Source organism: Podarcis filfolensis (genome assembly GCF_964270895.1).
Source record: "Podarcis filfolensis genome assembly, chromosome: 2".
Taxonomy (NCBI): Eukaryota; Metazoa; Chordata; class Lepidosauria; order Squamata; family Lacertidae; genus Podarcis; species Podarcis filfolensis.
This window is the reverse complement of record NC_139605.1, coordinates 25,124,907-25,144,224: the sequence shown is the minus strand read 5'-3', so window position 1 is coordinate 25,144,224 and position 19,318 is coordinate 25,124,907. Positions and strand designations below refer to the sequence as shown.

Below are 19,318 nucleotides of genomic sequence, written 5' to 3'. Positions count from 1 at the left end.
GGCTGCAAAGCATGTTGAGAAACATCCTGACATGCATCCAGGAACATACCTAATTCTGCCAAACATGCTTCTCGCACTCAGCTTCCAGCTGGTCTGGGCTTGTTGCTGGGGGTGGGGTGGGGGGTTAACCACGGTTTGCCACATAATGACCATATGCGCAAAGTATAATAGAGTTTCTCTGCCAGTATTTGCACGAAGGGCTGCAACTCAGTGGTAAAGCATCCGTTTTGCATGCCGGAGGGCTCAGGATCAACCCCCCTCCCCCAGTGGGGCTCGAAATATCCTTTGTCTGAAATCCTGGAGAACTGGTGCCAACCAATGTAGGCAAAATTGCATTTCCCAGGGTTTTTGCTGTCTGGGATGTCGCACGCTGTATTTTTTTTAATATTTGGTTGGAAGCCGCCCAGAGTGGCTGGGGAAACCCAGCCAGATGGGTGGGGTATAAATAATAAATTATTATTATTATTATTATTATTATTATTATTATTATTATGCAAATTTTAAGGCACCAGGGAAGGAAGTGGGTGGTTGTTTTAATTTGTAGGCAGGAAACAACTTTTGAGGAACATGCAGCGGTATTTGCAATGCATCTGAACAGTGGCGGAGCTTCATGCTCCAGCACCAGGGGTGGAGAGCAGGTGGGGGCAGGGCTGGTGTGTGTCCCAGGAGTGGGGCGCACCGCCCAAAGGGGCGGGGTGTACGTCCTGGGGGTGGGGGGCCCCGTCTGAGGGGGAGGGGCACCCAGCGTGGGTGGGGGGACAGCTGCAATGGAACCCCACCAGGATCGCACTGCTGGGGACAGTGCGCTCCCCCCACCCCCCTCTTCCTCCGCCCGTGCATCTGAACCCTGAAAGTTGTACAAGTCCATGTTCTTCAGAGCCTATAAACTTTGGTGATGTCTCTTCTTTTAAATACACAAACCCATCAGTCCTCAAGGTTCTTAAATTAATCAGCTTAAACAAGATTGTTTCCTTCATTTCACATGCTTGAAACTTTTCTCTCTCTCCCTCCCTTACATTGTCCCCACTCTGCATTTCTGTAAATGTTGTTTTATTCACAAAGGGGTTTCCCTTATTTGTGATGAACTGAAATATTTCAGTAAGGAAAGATGGCTAAAGTATTGCATATCAAAGCAGTATGAGGGGTTCTGTGGGTTGATTGAATAAAACAACAAACTTTCTTATATAGACACAGACTTGGTAAAAACAAAACACTAAAAGTCCATATACACCGTTTTAAAATATCATATCATAATTAATACATATCATAATTCTGTTAGCCAAAGACAGACACAAACTGAGATAGAATAAATTTAACAAAATCTCTTTCCCTAATCTTTGCTGCAGAAAGGAGAATTCTAGCAATTATTTCCATTATTATTTTGTGTCAGCCAATAAGAAAGGGGGGTTTATTAAGAGAAAATAGAAAGTAGAAAACAGAATCAGGCATACATGAAATTTCAAAAAAAAAAATGGCAAGGTGATTCATATTAAACTCTGATTTTACAACCATTTTTTTGATTCCTGCAAGAAAAAAAAATCAGTTCCCAGGGTTGTTGATCTGGAATTATCAGGTGGCTTTTCAGTAGAATTTTCAGACCTGTGGATTGCTTTGTGGATTTATTCTGCACTGGATCATGGGACTTGCAGCGTCCGAGTTACTGAGCACATACAGGGTTCATAGAACAAGGCTGCGCTGGTCTTATTAATTTATCCTGCGTCCCTTCAGACATCCTCACACATTTCAGCTGAGGTTTACTGCTAAAATCCAGTAAAGCTAGGTAGCATCTGTTCTGCCAAAGTTACAGGGTTTAGTAGTGATCCTATCTGGCCGAGAAGACATAATTTGAGCATACGATTGTAATGAAAGGGATAGGAAGAGTATCTCAATAATGGCGTCCTTCATACAAACCTGCTCGAAGTGCTTTATTCAACATTCAGTGCCTCTGCCTTTGGTCCACCCACCATCAGATATATGGTTGGAGGATCCTTGGAAGAACCAGACTTTGGGAGGCCCTTATCTCAGTGCTACCAATGGGCTCCCCAACACACACACACACACACACACACACACACACACACACACACACTATATGGTCATGCAGTCAAGCATGGATCCCATTTGAAAGTGGCGTCACTGGCCACCCATTGCTAAAATGGTCATCTGGGGGCAAGCTGAGGAGTGGCATCATAGTTGGGTTGAGTCAGTATGAAGTAGTAGACACAGAGCGCCAATTGGATCTAGCCAGGACTCCAACGTTTACTGCCACGGAATCCACCTTGCCTCCCCTATGGCATATCTAACTAAAATTGAAGTCCCTAAACACAGAAGGGCTTTTACCCTAGCTCGATGTCATGCCCTCCCCTCGACCGTTATTGAAGGCAGATACAGGAAGATTGACTACCCAGAGTTCCAATGCCTCTGTGACTTGGGACAAATAGAAACGTTAGAGCATGTCCTTCTCCAGTGCCTGTACAGTGGTACCTCGGGTTACATACGCTTCAGGTTACAGACTCCGCTAACCCAGAAATAGTACCTCAGGTTAAGAACTTTGCTTCCGGATGAGAACAGAAATCGTGCTCTGACGGTGTGGCGGCAGCAGGAGGCCCCATTAGCTAAAGTGGTACCTCAGGTTAAGAACAGTTTCAGGTTAAGAACGCACCCCCGGAACGAATTAAGTACTTAACCTGAGATACCACTGTATTCCAGAGACATCCTTACTAGTCTGATTTCCCCATTACTTCATAAGTACCGAGGGTGCACAGGACAATTTCACACCTCCCTTTTGCTCTTGGATACTGATCCTGCTGCGACGTATAGTTTTGCTAGGTTCTGCACAGCAGCGCTCGAGATTCGTAGGAGGATGACCTGTGCCACAAATCAGCTTTAATGAACATATCAGAGTGTTCTGTAAATGATAGTTAAAGCCTTTATATATCAAGCTTTTGTGCTCTTCCACACTCGCCCAATGTTCCTGACCCTTCTTTTGGATTCTTTTAGCTTCTTTTAAATTCTTATAGACTTTTATATTCACCTTGTCTAAACGCTTTTTAGATTTTAAATCCAAACACTTTTTAGATTTTAAATGCTGGTCTATGACCTTAATAAAGATTTGCATTGAGTCAGTGTGAGAGGTAATACAGTGTCAGCCTGACTACTGGTGCTGAGCCTGGTACTTCGGACAGGGCCTTTTCATCTTAAATCTGAAATAACCTTTCTAAGGAGGTCTATTTGGCACACAGCTGTTTGCTTTTAGACAGGCAGGGAATACAATTGTACAAGCTTTCCCTGAGCACTGCTCTTAAAAGTGTCATTTTGATTGCTGCTGCTGCTGCCTTTTAACCTGCTTTTAGTTTTAATTATGTGGCTTCATTGTGCTGCTGTTTTATACATTATTGTAAGCCTTCTTGTGTATATTTATGAAGATGGGAAAGGAGTGCTGAAGTAATAAAAAAAAACTTTTTAAGATAGGAATATTTTCATGTGGGTGAACAAGGGATTAGTTCAATGGCTGCTTTATTTCTGCACCCCTTGAAAATACATTGCTAATTTAACAACAACAACATCAGCATTTTGCTTACTAATATAAATGCTTGCTCTAAGCTTTCAGCAAGCTAAAAAGCCCAAGGAAGCATAGCTAATACATAGCACACATCTTTCGAAATAGTCTGGAAATAAGATTGCAATGGATTATAATGGCATGCTATTAGATTTTATTGTGCTTTTTCACATGGAGTGCCTTATGTGCCAATGGACAGGAGAAGCTATAAAAGCAATATCATTACTAGTATTGTTTGAACTATCCAGGCAAACTAAGGCACTTTAAAATCCTGCTCTTCTTCAGAGCATTGTATTGTCCTTGTCATCACCAAAAGTTAATTCAGTCTAGGTTAATTCTGTACCGATATATAAACCATGTGGGATTTGCGATGGGTTGTGGAAAGTCAAAGGCGCATTCACTGGGCATGTTGGCAGTGCCAGTCAATCGTCCCTGTACAAGAATGACCCTGTGAATTGCATGTCCTTCTAGTTTTTTGTGGCGTGGCTATTCTGTAGCAATAAGGTCAACTGAAATCAACCACAATTACTTACCGCATTAGTAAACTGATTAAATGGTAACGTACCATGCAGGGAGGGGTCAAGCAATACTCATTTCCACATTTTTAAGAACTCGGTCATTTAGCATGACAGCACCTGAACTTTGGAACTCCCTGCCTATTGAGATCTAGCAAGCGCCATCACTGTACTTTTTGATGCCTGCTAAAAACATTCTCATTTAGGCAAGCCTACTTAGAGTCTTAGAATTGTGAGGTACATTAATCTGCTGTAGTATTATCACCTTTGTGTGTTTCAATGTATGGTTGTGAATTTTTCTTGATTTTCTTGTTTTGTCTTTTTGTAAACTGAGATTGTTGGGTTTTGGTTTTTTTTAGTCAATTGGAGTATAAATTTTATGGTTTCTCCATGTTTCTCATGTTTCCAATCTTTAGTTCTCCATATTTCCACACCAATTCACATTTTTAAAAGTCCTCTAGAAAATTCATCAGCCTTTTGGTCCTATTTTTTCTAATACACACATTTTCCAATGTTATTTCCCCTAATATACATTCAGTAATGTATGCATTCTAATGCACTCCTTGCCCTACATGCATTATTGTGCACGTTACCTAGCAGGAGAACTGCACTGTAAAATTCAAAGAGCAAATTTTGAAAGGTAGCTGTGTTATGGTTCCCATATTGTCTTGGAAGATGCAGATTTGGTAGCTTCTCCTTGAACTGAAATGAATTTCTCCCCTATCCCCAATGGCTTTTTTCAGCCAGAACTCAAGGGAACTCAGTTCCAACACTTCTCAGTTCCATTGCCATTTTCAGAGAACAAGGGAGGTGTTCATGGTGAGTTCTGGCACCTCTTTTTCTAGAGAAATAGCACTGTAGTGTGTGTGTGTGTGTGTGTGTGTGTGTGTGTGTGTGTGTGTCATAAAAATATAGAAAAAAACCTTGTTACATTAATTTACTGACCTAACTTCACCCTAAAAACAGATTTACTTAAACTCTGTGTAGTACAACTTGGATTATTTACTGGAAAAAACAAATACCCTAGCCTGGGACTGCATACTGCTTGTTCTCATTGTATTTTATTCACTGCTTTTATTTTCTTCCATTTACTGCCCCCCACCCCCCGCATTAAGTTTACCACGGAGAGCAGAGGGTCAAATACCCTTGCTTGAAATGGCTGGTGGAAACCGTTTCCCAGAAAGGCAAATTTCAGCCAGTGAGGTTTTCTCCCCTCAGGCCTACTCTACAAGATGAGAAACGGCACCTATGAATAGGACCCTTGTCCTGCATTGACGGTGCAAACCTTATCAAACCACACCTGCTCAACTTGTGACCTATACGCAACACACCAGAATTGTGTTGGTGGGCTATGGGGTCTGTCTAGTGCTTGATGACCCTATTGTTGTTGTTTTTCCAGTTTAGGCAGGTAGAAAAAGCAAGCCATTGACTGGGTCTGTAATATTAGGGTATTTAGAGCCCTGTTCACCCATTACTTGCCTGAAAGGGCAACGTGGGTGGTTTTTTTTTTTTTTGAGGGGTTTAGTCCTGTCACCAAGGTTACATGGCTCCACCCAACCTCTCCCATGTTGAGGCTTAACTTTTCGAGGGTACCTTTTCTATCCACATGGGTTCCCCATGTGATTTAGGACTCTGATCTTTCAAGGGTCTAAATCACACAGGGAATCTGTTAAAATAGCAAAAAATGTATAGAACAAGTTCTAATAAGTGTTGGAAATGTAAAGAGAAAGAAGATCCCTGAAGCCTTTGGAGCACAGCTGCACTACAAAGGCTTGAGGCTTTGGGGACATCCTTTGTAGCCTCCGCAGGGCGGCGTGGTGCCTTCACCCAGCCGCCCTGCAGAGGCATTGCGCAGCCATCCCGAAGCTGGAAAAGCGAGACGGAGGGCTGCGCAGAGCCCGTCTCACTGTTTCGGCTTCTGGGACAGCCTTTCAAGCCTCCGCAGGGCGGCGGGGTGCCTTCACCCAGCCGCCCTGCGGAGGCTTTGCACAGACATCCCGAAGTTGGAACAGCAAGACGGAGGGCTGCGCAGTGGGCACGTTTTTCCACATGTAGTGGAATTGTAAAGTAATCAAAAGCTATTGGGAAATGATTTAAAATGAAATGAAAAAAATGTTTAAGGTAACTTTTGGGAAAAGACCAAAAGCTTTTCTGTTAGGCATTACAGGCCAGGACTTGCCAAAAGAATGGAAGAAATTCTTTATGTATGCTACAACAGCGGCTAGGATGCTACTGACTAGCTCCCAAATGGAAAGACGACAAGATACTGTAACAACAAAAGAAGAATGGCAAGAAAAGCTGATGGAATATGCTGAAATGGTGAAACTTACTGGAAAACTAAGAGACAAGGACAATAAGAGACTTTAAAAAGGACTGGGAACCGTTTATGGTGTATCTACAGAAACATTGCAAAGAAGTGGACTCACAAGCAGGGTTTGAGTAAACACTTACAATTAAGAAAATAAACAAAAAAAGTTAAGAGACAATAAAGGAGTAAATAATAAAACATCAGATGTGACTTGGGAAATAAGGCATAAAATGGTAAGAATATAACAATATTTAATTAAAAGATTACAAAATTAAGGTACAACAAATTAGGCAGGACAAGCACGAGAAGGGAAACTGAAGGAAGCCATTGGAGCAAGGAGGGGAATCTATATATGCTATATGTGATAATAATTTTGTTTGAAAACTTAATAAAAATTATATATATATATAAAATCACACAGGGAATCTACACAGAGAGGAAGGTTCCCCACCTCGGAAGTTAACCCTCAACAATGTGAGGTGGGCAGAGGAGCTGCGCAGCCCTAGTGGTGGGACTAAACACGAGGCCCCACCACAGCCATTTTGTGTCCATGTTGCCCCTTCGCACAAGTAACATGCGAAGAGGATTTTTAAGAAGCCAAACTCCTGGTCATGTTCACACCATGCACTCTACTGTTTCCCCCAAAGGATTCTGGGAGCTGTAGGTGGTTAAAGGTGCCGGGACTTGCTAGAAGACCCCCCCCCATTCCCCTCAGAGTTACAATCCTCAGAATGGTTTTAACAGACAATCTCTTTTCACAGGGAACTCTGGGAATTACAGCACTGCGGGGGGAATTGGGGTCTCCAAACAACTCTCAGCATGTTTAACAAACTACAGTTCCCAGGATTCCTTGGGGGAAGCGATGGCTGTTTAATTCAGGCATAGGCAAACTCGGCCCTCCAGATGTTTTGGGACTACAACTCCCATCACCCCTAGCTAACAGGACCAGTGGTCAGGGATGATGGGAGTTGTAGTCCCAACACATCTGGAGGGCCAAGTTTGTCTATGCCTGCTTTAATTCATCATTAACTACCATTCTGTATTATTCTGGTTTGAGTGGCATCACCTTGGTGTTCCACTGGTGCCATATGTTGATTGGCTAGTGGGAGCTGTCGCCAGCTTTTGATTGGGGCCACATATGTATTGGTATTGTGGTGATATCACTGTAGGTTCCTATAGGTATAGTGGCAGCACCTAGCTGGGCCATAGGATCACCCTATCAAGCGTGAACTTTGGCTTCCTTTGAATTAGGCAACTCATGTTGTGGAAGTTTACTCCAGAGTAAATCACAATGAATGGGGCTTACTTCCAAGGAAGTATATCTTGTTCTAAATACTTTGCAAGAGGTCCTGCGGTTTCACTAAGAAAAACTAACAACAAAAAAATCCAAATAAGCAGAGAATAAACAAAAAACCAAGGGAGAAAGGTAAGATTCTTGTGGCTGGTGACCTCTCCCCCCCCCCCTTCTTTCTCTCTCAGTATCAAAGGAAGCGACAAAGGGTTTTTCCACACTCCATAAAGTGTTAATAATGCGCGCGATTGTTCCAGATTAACTCTCAGTCCAAGGAACGATAAATAGGTGCGAAGCTTGCCTGCTGCCGCCTATACTTTTCAAAGTAGCTTCCTCTTTCTTCTTTTTGGAAGAAAACAAATTATAGAGAAGGGGAGTAATTCAAGCGGGCAGTTTTGGCTTTCAGCAGACAGGGGTGGAGAGAGAGAGTGAGTGAGTGAGTGACGAAGGAGGAGTGCACAAAAGCAAACCGAAGAGCCGGCCACTAAAAACTTTTTGTGGAAATGATTATATTGTGCCACATTTATTGGCAGTCCAGGCTGCCGAATTCAAGCACCACCACCCCCAACCCCGGCCCTGATCGCTCTTCCAAAAGCTTAAGATCTCGGATCTCTCGTGCCTTTTGGGCTCGGTTTCGGAAGGAGGCCCAGCCCTTTCGATTTCCACCCGAACCTGCAAGAACCAACGTTTTATTTGGAAAGGCGAATCCCAGAGCCTCGCTGCGGGACACTCTTCTTGCAAGTAACGCGGGGGACACGGACGCACGCACGCAACCAACTCCTTCTCTCTCAATCCCCTCCTTAAAGGGAGGCGGGATCTCCGGGCATTTGATCTCTGCGATCCCGCCCCTACTCCGGTATCCTAAAGTGGTTCCCAAGCACTCTCTAGTCCGGCAGGCAAACGGGGGGGAGAGGGAGAGAGGGGTGGGTGGGAGAGCAAAGGAGGCAGCCCACCAAAAGTGCAGCGGCGTCTTTCCCGCCCCCCCCCCACGCCAGCCCCTCTTCCCTGCACTATGGTGCACCCGATCCACCGCGCTCGAGTCTTTCCGCTCCTGCCGATCAACAACTCTCCAGAGCGGGCAGTGGTGGCCACAGCAGAAAGCGACTCGGATCGGAGGGATCCCCACGTTTAATAAAAGTGAAGTTGCGGGAGGTGGAGGAGGAGGGAGGGAGGGAAGAAGGAGAGAGGGAGGGAGGAGGGGAGGCAGCCAAGGAGAGTGGGGGAAAAAGCTCTCTCTGAAGTTTTGGCTCCAACAACCCCCCCCCCCGCTCTCCTCGCTCCCCCCCCCCCACCTCCAAGCAGCAAGAAGGCGAAAGAAGGGGACGAAACGGGGGTGTGGAAAGGCTGACCCGCTGCAACGGAGCGGCACAAACCACCATGCAGCTTGTGTTATGGGCAGTGGGATTAAGCACGCTCTTCCTGCAAGACTTCTTGAATGTAGCCGGTGCAGCAGCAAGGAAGGAAAGCTTGCATCTGAGACAAGGTAAGACAAGCGCCTGAAATACTTCTTTTTTTTTTAATAAAAATAATTTTCTTTTTCTTTTTAAGTTTGGGATTGCTTTGCTCGTGGCGGGGTGGGCTGAAGGGGGTGTCACGCTTTTCTTTTCAACGCGGGGAGGCAAATCTGCAAAGCGCAGAAAGCGTTCCTAAGCAATTGGAGCTCCAGACGTATCCAGTCTGCTAGCAGCTCCGCCTACAAATATATGTATGCTGTGCTTAAGATTTCGAAACACTTGCAGCCCCGCAACATTGCTGTCGGTAGTTCAGCCTGCTTTGCTTTTCTCTTTCGCTGCCTGTGGCTGGAAAGCAGCCTCCCTAAACATTATTTTTATTTAAAAAAAACACAAAACCTAAAACTCCAGCACTTGTGCCATGTGTACTTCTGCTGCAAACAGCTGGACATTTCTGTTAGCTCTTTTTGTGCTCAGTGTTTAAAGGCAAAACTTTTGCATGGGGAGGGCGGGGGGGGGGGGAGGGAGCTCCTGTTAGCAAACCTGTTAATTCGCTCACCTCCTGAACGTTTCCTTGGGCTGAACTGAACAGCTTGGCTTAGCCTCAGAAGGATGCTGTTTGCAGTGGCCCAGAACTAAGTGCTTTCTTTCCAGAGGTTTTTAGGAGATGTCAACCTTGCGGTGCACATACATTCATATATACCTGTGTGCATTTTGCAGTGGTTAAGGAATTTTACGTCCCGTTTGTGCAATTGTGCTGCCGAGTGCATGTGCTGTTCTGTTCGCAGTGCTTAGCCTGGTTACATAAGAGCGGAAAGTTTTTTTCCCCCCTCACAGGCAGCCTCTGCCCTATTGCTCTAAACCGCCAGCCTCCTTTACCTTTGTGAGCGTTTGCAGAATGCACATCAGATATTTCAAGTGAATAAGGCAAGTTAAACTCTTGAGAAAAATGGGCAGTGTTCAGAAAAAGCACCTTCCACAGTCACTTACTGTGTCTTTCCCACAGATAAGGAAATGGCCCCTCTATGGGCCAGTTGCTGGTTTCCCTTGGTACTGGATTTCTCACAGTCCCACGGGGTGGAAATAATATTGTATAGTGCACATACGCGCACACACTTGCATCCGCTCACAGGGGATCTGTTTTGTTCCCTCTCGACAGCTAAACTGCTGGAGACTCTGAGTGAGTACGAGATAGTGACCCCCACCCGGGTGAATGAGTTTGGAGAGCCCTTCCCTCCCAAGGTCCACTTTCGAAGGAAGAAGCGGAGTCTCCATTTGGACGCTGAGGCCTGGGGCCCGGATGCTACCTCCTCCTCCTCCCCATCTTCCAGTGCCGTCCAAGCGCACTATAGGCTCACAGCCTTTGGGCAACACTTCTTTTTCAACCTTACAGCCCATTCGGGATTTATTGCTCCTCTCTTCACTGTCAGCCTCCTGGGAGTACCTGAGGTTAACCAAACAAACTTTTACACCGAGGAGGAGGAAAGTGATATTAAGCACTGTTTCTACAAAGGACATGTCAATACCGAGCCCCAGCACACAGCAGTCATCAGCCTCTGTTCTGGGATGGTAAGTTAAGTGCTCTTCCTTGCTGGTCTTGGCTGTGGATGGAGTTTTGTTGCCACAAGATGGACAGCCCCTCTTGTTGTTTATAGGGGCAGGGGTGGGGTGGGGTGGGGTGGAAGGAATTCATTCTCAGCCCTTGGTTCTCAACCACAATTGGGGATGCTTGGGATTATGTCACACTTTTTTTAAACATCCTTGCCCCTTGGCTCTATAGGAACCTGTCTGTATGTAGGAGAAGCGCTGAAGTTAAAGATAAGGCTTTTAAACAAAGCAAAACTCCTGTTTGTTAAAAGTTGTTTGCTGATGGATATCAGAACTGGCTGCTTTCCTTCCTTCAGCATCTCTCCCTCCCCCCCCCCCCCGCCTTATTTACAAAGCACTCTTTTAAAAAAAAGCGATACAAAAGTTAAGGAATTGCCATTGTGTTCCGAGGCTAGAGCAGTAGATCAAAAATCAAAGGATTCACTTTTGAGGAGAGCTCGTTTTGATTGATGGGGAAGAGGGAAAAGCAATGCGGGGAGGGAGAAAGGAGGGTTGGGGGGGGGCAGGAGGACTGCCAGGAACAAGCAGTGATCATTAGCAAATTCTGGGGTTTTTTTCTCCCAAAGGTCATTAGAGCCAAGTCCTTCTCTCCCCGCTATTCCCATTGACAAACACATGAGCAGTGTCCAGCCAAGGAGACTTAACAGGGGAACTGCAGGGCTCTGACGTGAGGCTGGGATTGCGATGGGAGAGGAAGCTGGGAGGTGGGGTTACCCCAGGCGGCTTTTTGGAGGAGGGGGCAGATGGGTGGGTTTGGTGGGAGGAGGATTCGCAGTCAGAAGAACCCCAAACAAGGGTGGTGCTCTGAGCCCGAGAGCCATTTAAGGTGGAAGGAGACAAATAGAAGCAGCGTGTGTTTTCCCCTTTTCTTCCCCCCTCGCTCCCCCTAGGGACGAAAGTTTACTGCTCTACAGCTTTGCAACTTGGAAGTTTCTTGAAAAGTGTCCTTAAAGCCGGCAGGGCTCCTCTCTAGTTTAACAGGTTTTAAGTTGAAAAGCATGGCACGGTGTCAGACAGTGTGCGCAGTTCTTGCTAAGGAAGCCTGCCCGAGGATGGGGGTATATAGTCAGGATAGATATTGCTACTTTGATCCAGTAGGTGGGTTTGCGGGAAGAGTGGCACAGTTCCCAGCTTTCAGAGCACCAAAAGAGTAACTTGATTAAGCTGTCATTTCCCCACTTGGAAGAAGTCCTGTTTTAAGAAGTTGTAAGAAAGCTTTGGGTCCTGCTGTCAAAACCTGATGCTCATCAGCTTTCTGTCCCAGTTGCAAGGGGAAGAAAAAAGATGAGAGGTTTTGCTTTTCTCCCCCCTCCCCAATCCCCCCTCTGTTCCAGAGAGAGAGAGAGGTGCAAGCAGCTAAGTTTTACTTACCAGGCAGAACTGTCCTGGTGTTGGGGTTGCCTGGGGCAGTGCCCCACAGGTGTACATCAGAGGTGGGAAAGGGATGCAGTGACAGGTAGCCCGTTTTCTCCCCCCGCAAAACCATGCTCCTTTCCTCCAAGGTTCTGCTTGCGCAGTTGTAGTAAACCTCTGTGCCATTGTTGTTGTTGTGATGTTCTGATGCTTAGGGGGCGGAGGCAGTGGAGGGGAGGGAGGGCCCAGGGCTCTGTGGAAAGAGCCACCAGGGGGTGGGAGTGTGTTCTGCCAGCCCTCTAGACAAGCATGGCTTACCAGAAGAGGAGGGGAAATAACACTCAACTGAGCTCAGGCACTGTGCCTTCCTACTGTGATTGACCTTAAGGGAGTCCAGGCACTTCCCAGCCTCTTCAGCCCGCTGGAAACTTAAGGTGGAAAGGCGAGGAAGACGTCAAGAGAGATCTTCCCTCCACAAGCCCCTGTGGGGAATGGTGGGAATGGGACCGAGGGACCACCTCTGCAGCAACTGTCCTTAAGTGTTCCTGAGATGCAATCTCTTGTGCCACCTCCAATCTTGATCGTTCCTGGGCTCTGTTTGAGAGATCCAGGATGATAACCTACAAATAAGACGTCCAACAGAGCTGCATGTTGGAAGGTTCGGGACAGATAAAGCAAAGTGCTTCTTCACTCAGTGCATATGGAACTCCCTCCCAAAGAAGGCAGTGATAATGGCCACTAACCTGATGGCTTTAAAAGAGGTTTCTTTTAGATGAATTCATCGAGAATAGGGCTCTGCTGTTCCTCCACGGATGAAGGAAGTAATTCCACTTGCTGGAAACCGCAGGAGGGGAGAGTGCTCTTGTGTTCGAATCCTGGCTTCCCACGGGCATCCGGTTGGCCACTGTGAGAACAGGATGCTTGGACTCTTCTTGGCTCTTTTTTAGCTTATTATAGAAATCCAGCCTGAGAAAAGAGAAGTTTCTCTCTCAGTTCACTGATCCATGCCCAGTGCTGCCGGTTAGTCCAGAAAAAGTGGTAGTCCCCACCTCCGTCCAAGAATACATAAATACCTCAAGGTGCAGCTTGTGGCCGGGGAGAACTCTGTGAAAAAGCAGAGCATCTGAGAAATTCCCTCCTGCTGGCTTGCTCATTTGATTGCACCACAGTGGTAGAGTTCGTGTGTGGTTTGCACAGTTTTTTAAACAGTTCAAGGAGTCAAAGAGCAGGACAAAGTCATTTGCTTACTACTTCATTGTGGTACCTAAGATTCTTTCTGGCCATTGAGTTTATATTCAAGGAGCTGCAAGCGGACGCTGTTCCTCTGTGGCCAGGGTGGGGAACTGGTGTGGTCTCCAGATTCTGGTGGACTCCAACTCCCATTAGCCCCAGTCAGCATGACCAGTTGTTTGGGGATGATGGGAGTTGCAGTTCAGTGACATCCAGAGGCATGCAATTTCCTCATCTGCAGGCCTTCAAACACGTCACGTAGTATTCACCTTAAGGAATCTTGGGAAAGAGCCAACGATGCAAAGCAAATACTATACATGCCATGTGTACCAAAGCCACCCAAAATACAGGTAGACAGTCATGCAAATGCAGCCTTTGTGCAAATTCCCATTCTTAGCAGGAGTTTAGAAACAGGGTGGCCAGATGTTTTTATATGTTTTGGAAGCCGCCCAGAGTGGCAGGGGGAACCAGGGGTGGTGGTTTATAAATAATAAAATGATGGTGGTGATGGTGATGATGATGCAAGCCATGCCTGTTGGAATCCCTTCTTCTGCAAACCTCTGTAAGGTAAGGAGTCATGTCCTCTTTTGCCCCCTTCTGCCCTGTTTCAGAGTCTTTGAATGAATCTTCTCCCTCCTCTGCACAGCTCTGTCGGAAGCTTCATGGTATTGTTTTCATTCCTTCTCAGCTCGGCACGTTCAGGTCTCATGATGGAGAGTATTTTGTAGAGCCACTGATACCGTCTGACCAGCAAGAGTATGCAGAAGAGCACAAAAAGCCACACGTGGTCTACAGACACAGCGTACCTCCAACAGCCGTGCCAAGGGACAAGCAGACTTGCGACACTTCAGGTAATCCCATATTTTGCTTTCCCCTGCCCTTTAGCATTGAGTTTGCAGGAGGTAAGAATAATTTTGAAACCATCCAAGATACCCCACGAGGATTGGAATCCTAAATCGGGGATGAAGAATTGATGGATGTGGGCTGCTTACTTTCTAAGAATATCTCCCCGGAATGGATAACCTAGTCCCGTTGCTCAGCTGAGTTGGCTTTGGGCTCTAGCATTATTGATTGCCCCAAGGCAAAGCTCAGCTCCTTTCAGGTCCGCCTTTCATCTCCTGTGCTTGAATTTTCCCCTTTTTGTTTCGCACTTCTTGTGGAGCTGTGCCCCCTTTCTCCTTCAAACTACAAGGGCACAATATTGCATGAAACTCAGTCCATAATGCCCTGAGGCAGGAGGGAAGGGGAGAGCTCCTCCGGCCTTCTCTCTCATAGTGTTTGTGCACAAATACAATGTAAATAAGGGATGCGGGTGGCGCTGTGGTCTAATCCACTGAGCCTCTTGGGCTTGCCGATCAGAAGGTTGGCGGTTTGAATCCCCGTGACGGGATGAGCTCTGTCCCAGCTCCTGCCTACATAGCAGTTCAAAAGCACACCGGTGCAAGTAGATAAATAGGTACCGCTGTGGTGGGAAGGTAAATGGCATTTTCTTGCGCTCTGGTTTCCGTCACAGTGTTCCCTTGTGCCAGAAGCATTTTAGTCATGCTGGTCACGTGACCCGGGAAGCTGCCTGTGGACAAACGCTGGCTCCCTCGGCCTGAAAGCAAAATGAGCGCCACAACCCCATAGTCGCCCTTGACTGGACTTAACCGCCCAGGGGTCTTTTACCTTTACCTTACATTTACTTATAAGAATAAATGCATAAATAAATTTATTTATGACCCTTGGGGTCCCTTCCAACTTTACAATTCTATGATACATGCCTAAAACTGAAGATACAGTTAATGAATTGCAGGCTGGCGTTGCTACTTACATTAACATAAGAATGTAAGGAGAGCCCTGCCTCGCAACAATGGAGATAGATCATAGCCATGGTGGGCTCTTGATAGCCTTACTTTCTTTTGCCTTTTATTCCAACATCTGTGCTGGCTCTTCCAAGATTTAGCTTCATTGATTGTCACTGAGTTCTAGTATTAGGTAAAGGTCCACTTTCTTCACACCATGCATAATCTTATACACTGATTTGGAAGACAAGAGCTGAGAGTAAGATTACCACTTAACAATACAGGCCTATAGAACCTTGCAAAACATTTCAGATGAGACCTCTTGGTCACAGGCTGATGTTGACCACTAAAAGGACACTCCAGGAGAAACGCCCTACTCCACTCCCATCTCACACGCTTCTGCAGCATCCGGCATAAATATCCGTAGCGGGTTTGCATGGGGGGAACCATCCATCGCTGTGCCAGGAGACAACTACAGTGGTACCTCGGGTTACATACGCTTCAGGTTACATACGCTTCAGGTTACAGACCCCGCTAACCCAGAAATAGTGCTTCAGGTTAAGAACTTTGCTTCAGGATAAGAACAGAAATCGTGCTCCGGCGGCGCGGCAGCAGCAGAAGGCCCCATTAGCTTAAGTGGTGCTTCAGGTTAAGAACAGTTTCAGGTTAAGTACGGACCTCCGGAATGAATTAAGTACTTAACCCGAGGTACCACTGTACAACGTTCCCGCCAGTTGCCTCATTTCAGTACATCCACGCGTTCATGAGAGAGGCATGAAGAGCTATATTTGCCTAAAACACATGTATGGATTTTTGTGTGTTTGTCCACATATATTTGGGGAGCAGGGATGCCACTGACTTATGTTGCGCTTTACTGTTATTATAGAATCCTTGAACCCCCTGCAATGTAGGAATATGCAACTGTCTCATACAAGGGTTGAACCATGGCATGATCAGCACAAACACTGTCTATAACTAGATTCCCCCTGCCCCAACTTCAACACAACATGTCTTTTTCTCTCTGCGTGTCTGTTTGCATCCAGTAATTTACTTCTTACTGTCCCTGTATTCCAACTGCCTGGGTGCATTTCGGCCTAGTGCACTGGCAGCCACACATTCTAGTGTAGCTGTTGTTTCTTTTCTCGGGTCGCGTGCCGTCCATGCCATGCAGGAGAGAGGCAACCCGGAACAGGAGAGATTTGGGAGCTGTGAGGTGTTTGGAAACACAAACTACAATCGCCGAGATTCTTTGGTGAGGAAGCCAGGACTCTCAATGCTGAATAAGTGCTTTAAATGTGCGCTTCTGCAGAATGAATACTGAACCTGAAACCCCCAGTGCTGGCCCTCACACTGAGTAGGATTGTGTCAGAATTTTGCCTGTGAAATAACCTAAGTCTCTCTTGTTCCAGGTCCCCTCTCTTCTGCTCCAGGTGCCATCTTTGATTGCTATTCGTAACATGATTCCAGCTTGTCAAATACCATGCTGGGGGTGGTCAGGCAAATCTCTCACATGTTTAAATGCCACATGGAGGGGGTGGCTGTTCCCTGAGACAGCTCACCACATCTCCCTGCAGCAGTGTGTTTGGTGAGCTGGTAAAGAGGCCTCCCATGCGTGTTCTAGCTATGCACATAAAACAACCTCTTGCAAGGGTCTTTCTGGGTCCTACAGAAGAAGCCCTGTTTGCATACATCAGTACATGTCTCAGGTCCTTTGTGCTTACTGAGCATGGAAGTGAAAAGCATGACTGGCAAATGAAGAGAGGGGGCTATCCCTTGACCTCAGGCATGTTGAAGATGCGCAAAGGGGTTTGTTTATATGCAATCATACTACCGTATTGGCCCAAATATAAGCCACACTTTTTTCCCCCAAATTCTGACAGTGAAAAGTTAAAGTGCAGCTTATATTCGTGACCTTACAATATCGCTGCTGGAACAGCCCAGGATGCCACCCCGAGGGCTGTCGGGGGTGCGGGACAAAGGTGCCCGCCTTGTCCGCCACTCCCAAGCCTCCCCCGAGCCGTCAGAGTAAAGGGGCGGAGGCCGCTGGCAAAGTGTGCGGGAGCGCTGGGCAATGGCACACAGCCTGCCCGCTGCTCCCAAGCCTTGTAACTGCTGCTGGAGCCCTAGCAAATGGGGTGGGCCTCCGCTGTCAGGTGGGGTGCCCACCCAGTGCCGGGAGCAGCTGGCGGTGGGATGGCGAGTGCCGGCGGGGGCTGCCGCGTTGCCACTGCCATGCGATCCCTCTCTGCCTGCCCCGCCGCTGTTAATGTAGTGGGGGACACCTACCTGGCATGGCGTGAGGCGAGCTGCGCCCGCCCCCCGCAGAATGTCTCTTTTGGCCCAGTTGGCCCCCCGGCGCCAGTTTTAGGGAGAGGGGGATGTCCACCCGGAATTGGGGGGGCAGCCGGCGGTGGGTTGCGGGTGCCCGGGTGGGCCACCTCCACCCTATGCAAACCTCCCCCCAGCTGCACTGTGTAAGGCTGGCAGTTCGGAGGAGTGTTGGGGCCTCTTTGGCAGCCCCCCCCATCATTGCCCAGTGCGCCTTGTGGGTCCTCTAGCGCCACAATTTTTTGCTTGGACCACGTGGTCGCCATGTGTTCGTCTTATATTCGGGTATTGTCTCTCCCCCCCCCTGAATTTTAAAGGTTTGGTTTATATTTGGTTGCGGCTTATATTTGGGCCAATACGGTATGTGAGAATATCACTAAGGCGAAATGAAGCTGATCGTTTGCCTTCACTATGAATGGTTGTGTTGTGGGGGGGGGACTGGGGGCCTTTTTCTGCCTTTTTTCTAATGCAACTTGGTCACTTCTTTCTTACTTCTCATATTGTGCTGTATTTGCACCCCCACTCATTGAATTCAGCAACAATCCTTTTAAAAAATCAAACCTAGCTCAATACATGGTTCAAGTTCAAGCTGATTAACAATTCCGAAAATGATTTAATTAATATCCATTTTATATGGTTGCACCCAGGAGATATACTCCCGATGATATGCACCTCCGGAAGCTGTGGGCATTTATAGATAATTTCAAATGAAGATAAACTTTTTTTAAAAAAACTTTTTTTTTTTAATCATTTGTTACCCATTCCAATACTCAAGTGGAATATTCTGGCATACAATTTCCCCCCTAGCAATTACTAGGTGGGAGAGAACAGTTTGCCAATACACAGTAAATAATTAAATAATGAAAAAATTAAAAACAAATCTATACCTGCACACCATTATTAACGTCTTTGTTATCGCATAAACAGAGAAAATAAATGGTATCTGAAGAAGTGTGCATGCACACGAAAGCTCATACCAAGAACTAACTTAGTTGGTCTTTAAGGTGCTACTGGAAGGAAAAAAAATTTTTTGTTTAGAGAAAATAAAGTACATGATGTTCCTATGCTACAGGAAAAGGGTTAACAGCTGCTTCCACCACTCCTGCAATTCTTATGAAACAGTATCTTAATAATAAACATTGCTTTGATTCTTAAACCACTCTCAATACCTCTTTTCCAATATTTTTATATAGAACTTTACAAACCTGTAACGGGATCTATTTATGCCAACATTGTAAAGAGACTTCTCCCCCCTCCCCCCATTACCATAGTTGCTTCCCACAGTTTCTCTTCTGATATTTTATGTATTAATATCCTGTGCCAGATGCCTGTGTACTATTCCCCTTAGAGATGACGTTCATTGTTTTGATGTGCTTTTAAACGGCATTTGGCTCTCAAGGTCCAGGCATCTGCCACAGCACTCATCCCGAGCTAATTCTCTTCGTGTTGTGGGCAGGTAGTCTTTTGCCCAGGCCATCATCTTAATCTGGTTTGTTGTGGTTTTTCTTTATCGTTAATCGTTCATGTTGATTGGTGTGTAGTGGGCTTGAAGCAGGAATTCACTTAGCCGTGTTGACTGGAACTAATAGTGCAAAAAATAGTATTAGGGGTAAAGTGAGCGAGCAAGTGAGGGAAAACCCCTTGCCAGGAGTTGCGTTAACATGTGAGAGGGCTGTGGGGAGTAAGCTTGCCAGCTCTGCTGTCCACCACTCGTTCTGATGGCCTGCCACGAGTTGGAAGCCGAAATCCTGGAGCAGGGATCTGCATAAGGAAAGCCCTGCAGGATCAGACCACAGGCCCATCTAGTCTAGCTTCCTGTTCTTACATGTGAGGAAGCTCACATGCTGGAGATGAGGGCAGCAATATTTCTCCCCACTTGGGATTCCACCGC

The 19,318-nt window shown here is 46.5% G+C and overlaps 1 protein-coding gene across 5 annotated transcripts in view; it reads left to right on the top strand.

Annotated features, from left to right (window-relative positions):
* The first annotated feature begins 7,430 nt into the window (after positions 1 to 7,430).
* The window catches only part of ADAMTS9 (ADAM metallopeptidase with thrombospondin type 1 motif 9), a 141,070-nt gene continuing 129,182 nt past the window's right edge, over positions 7,431 to 19,318 (top strand). For 2 of the 5 annotated variants that reach the window (XM_083600284.1, XM_083600283.1), the window contains exons 1-3: positions 7,432 to 9,156; positions 10,284 to 10,693; positions 14,004 to 14,166. In XM_083600284.1, the coding sequence (XP_083456410.1) occupies positions 9,051 to 9,156; positions 10,284 to 10,693; positions 14,004 to 14,166 (679 nt within the window). In that variant the 5' untranslated portion in view covers positions 7,432 to 9,050. Of the gene's footprint in view, positions 9,157 to 10,283; positions 10,694 to 14,003; positions 14,167 to 19,318 lie in introns of those variants that run through there. The other 3 variants (XM_083600285.1, XM_083600288.1, XM_083600287.1) reach the window with 3 other exon arrangements.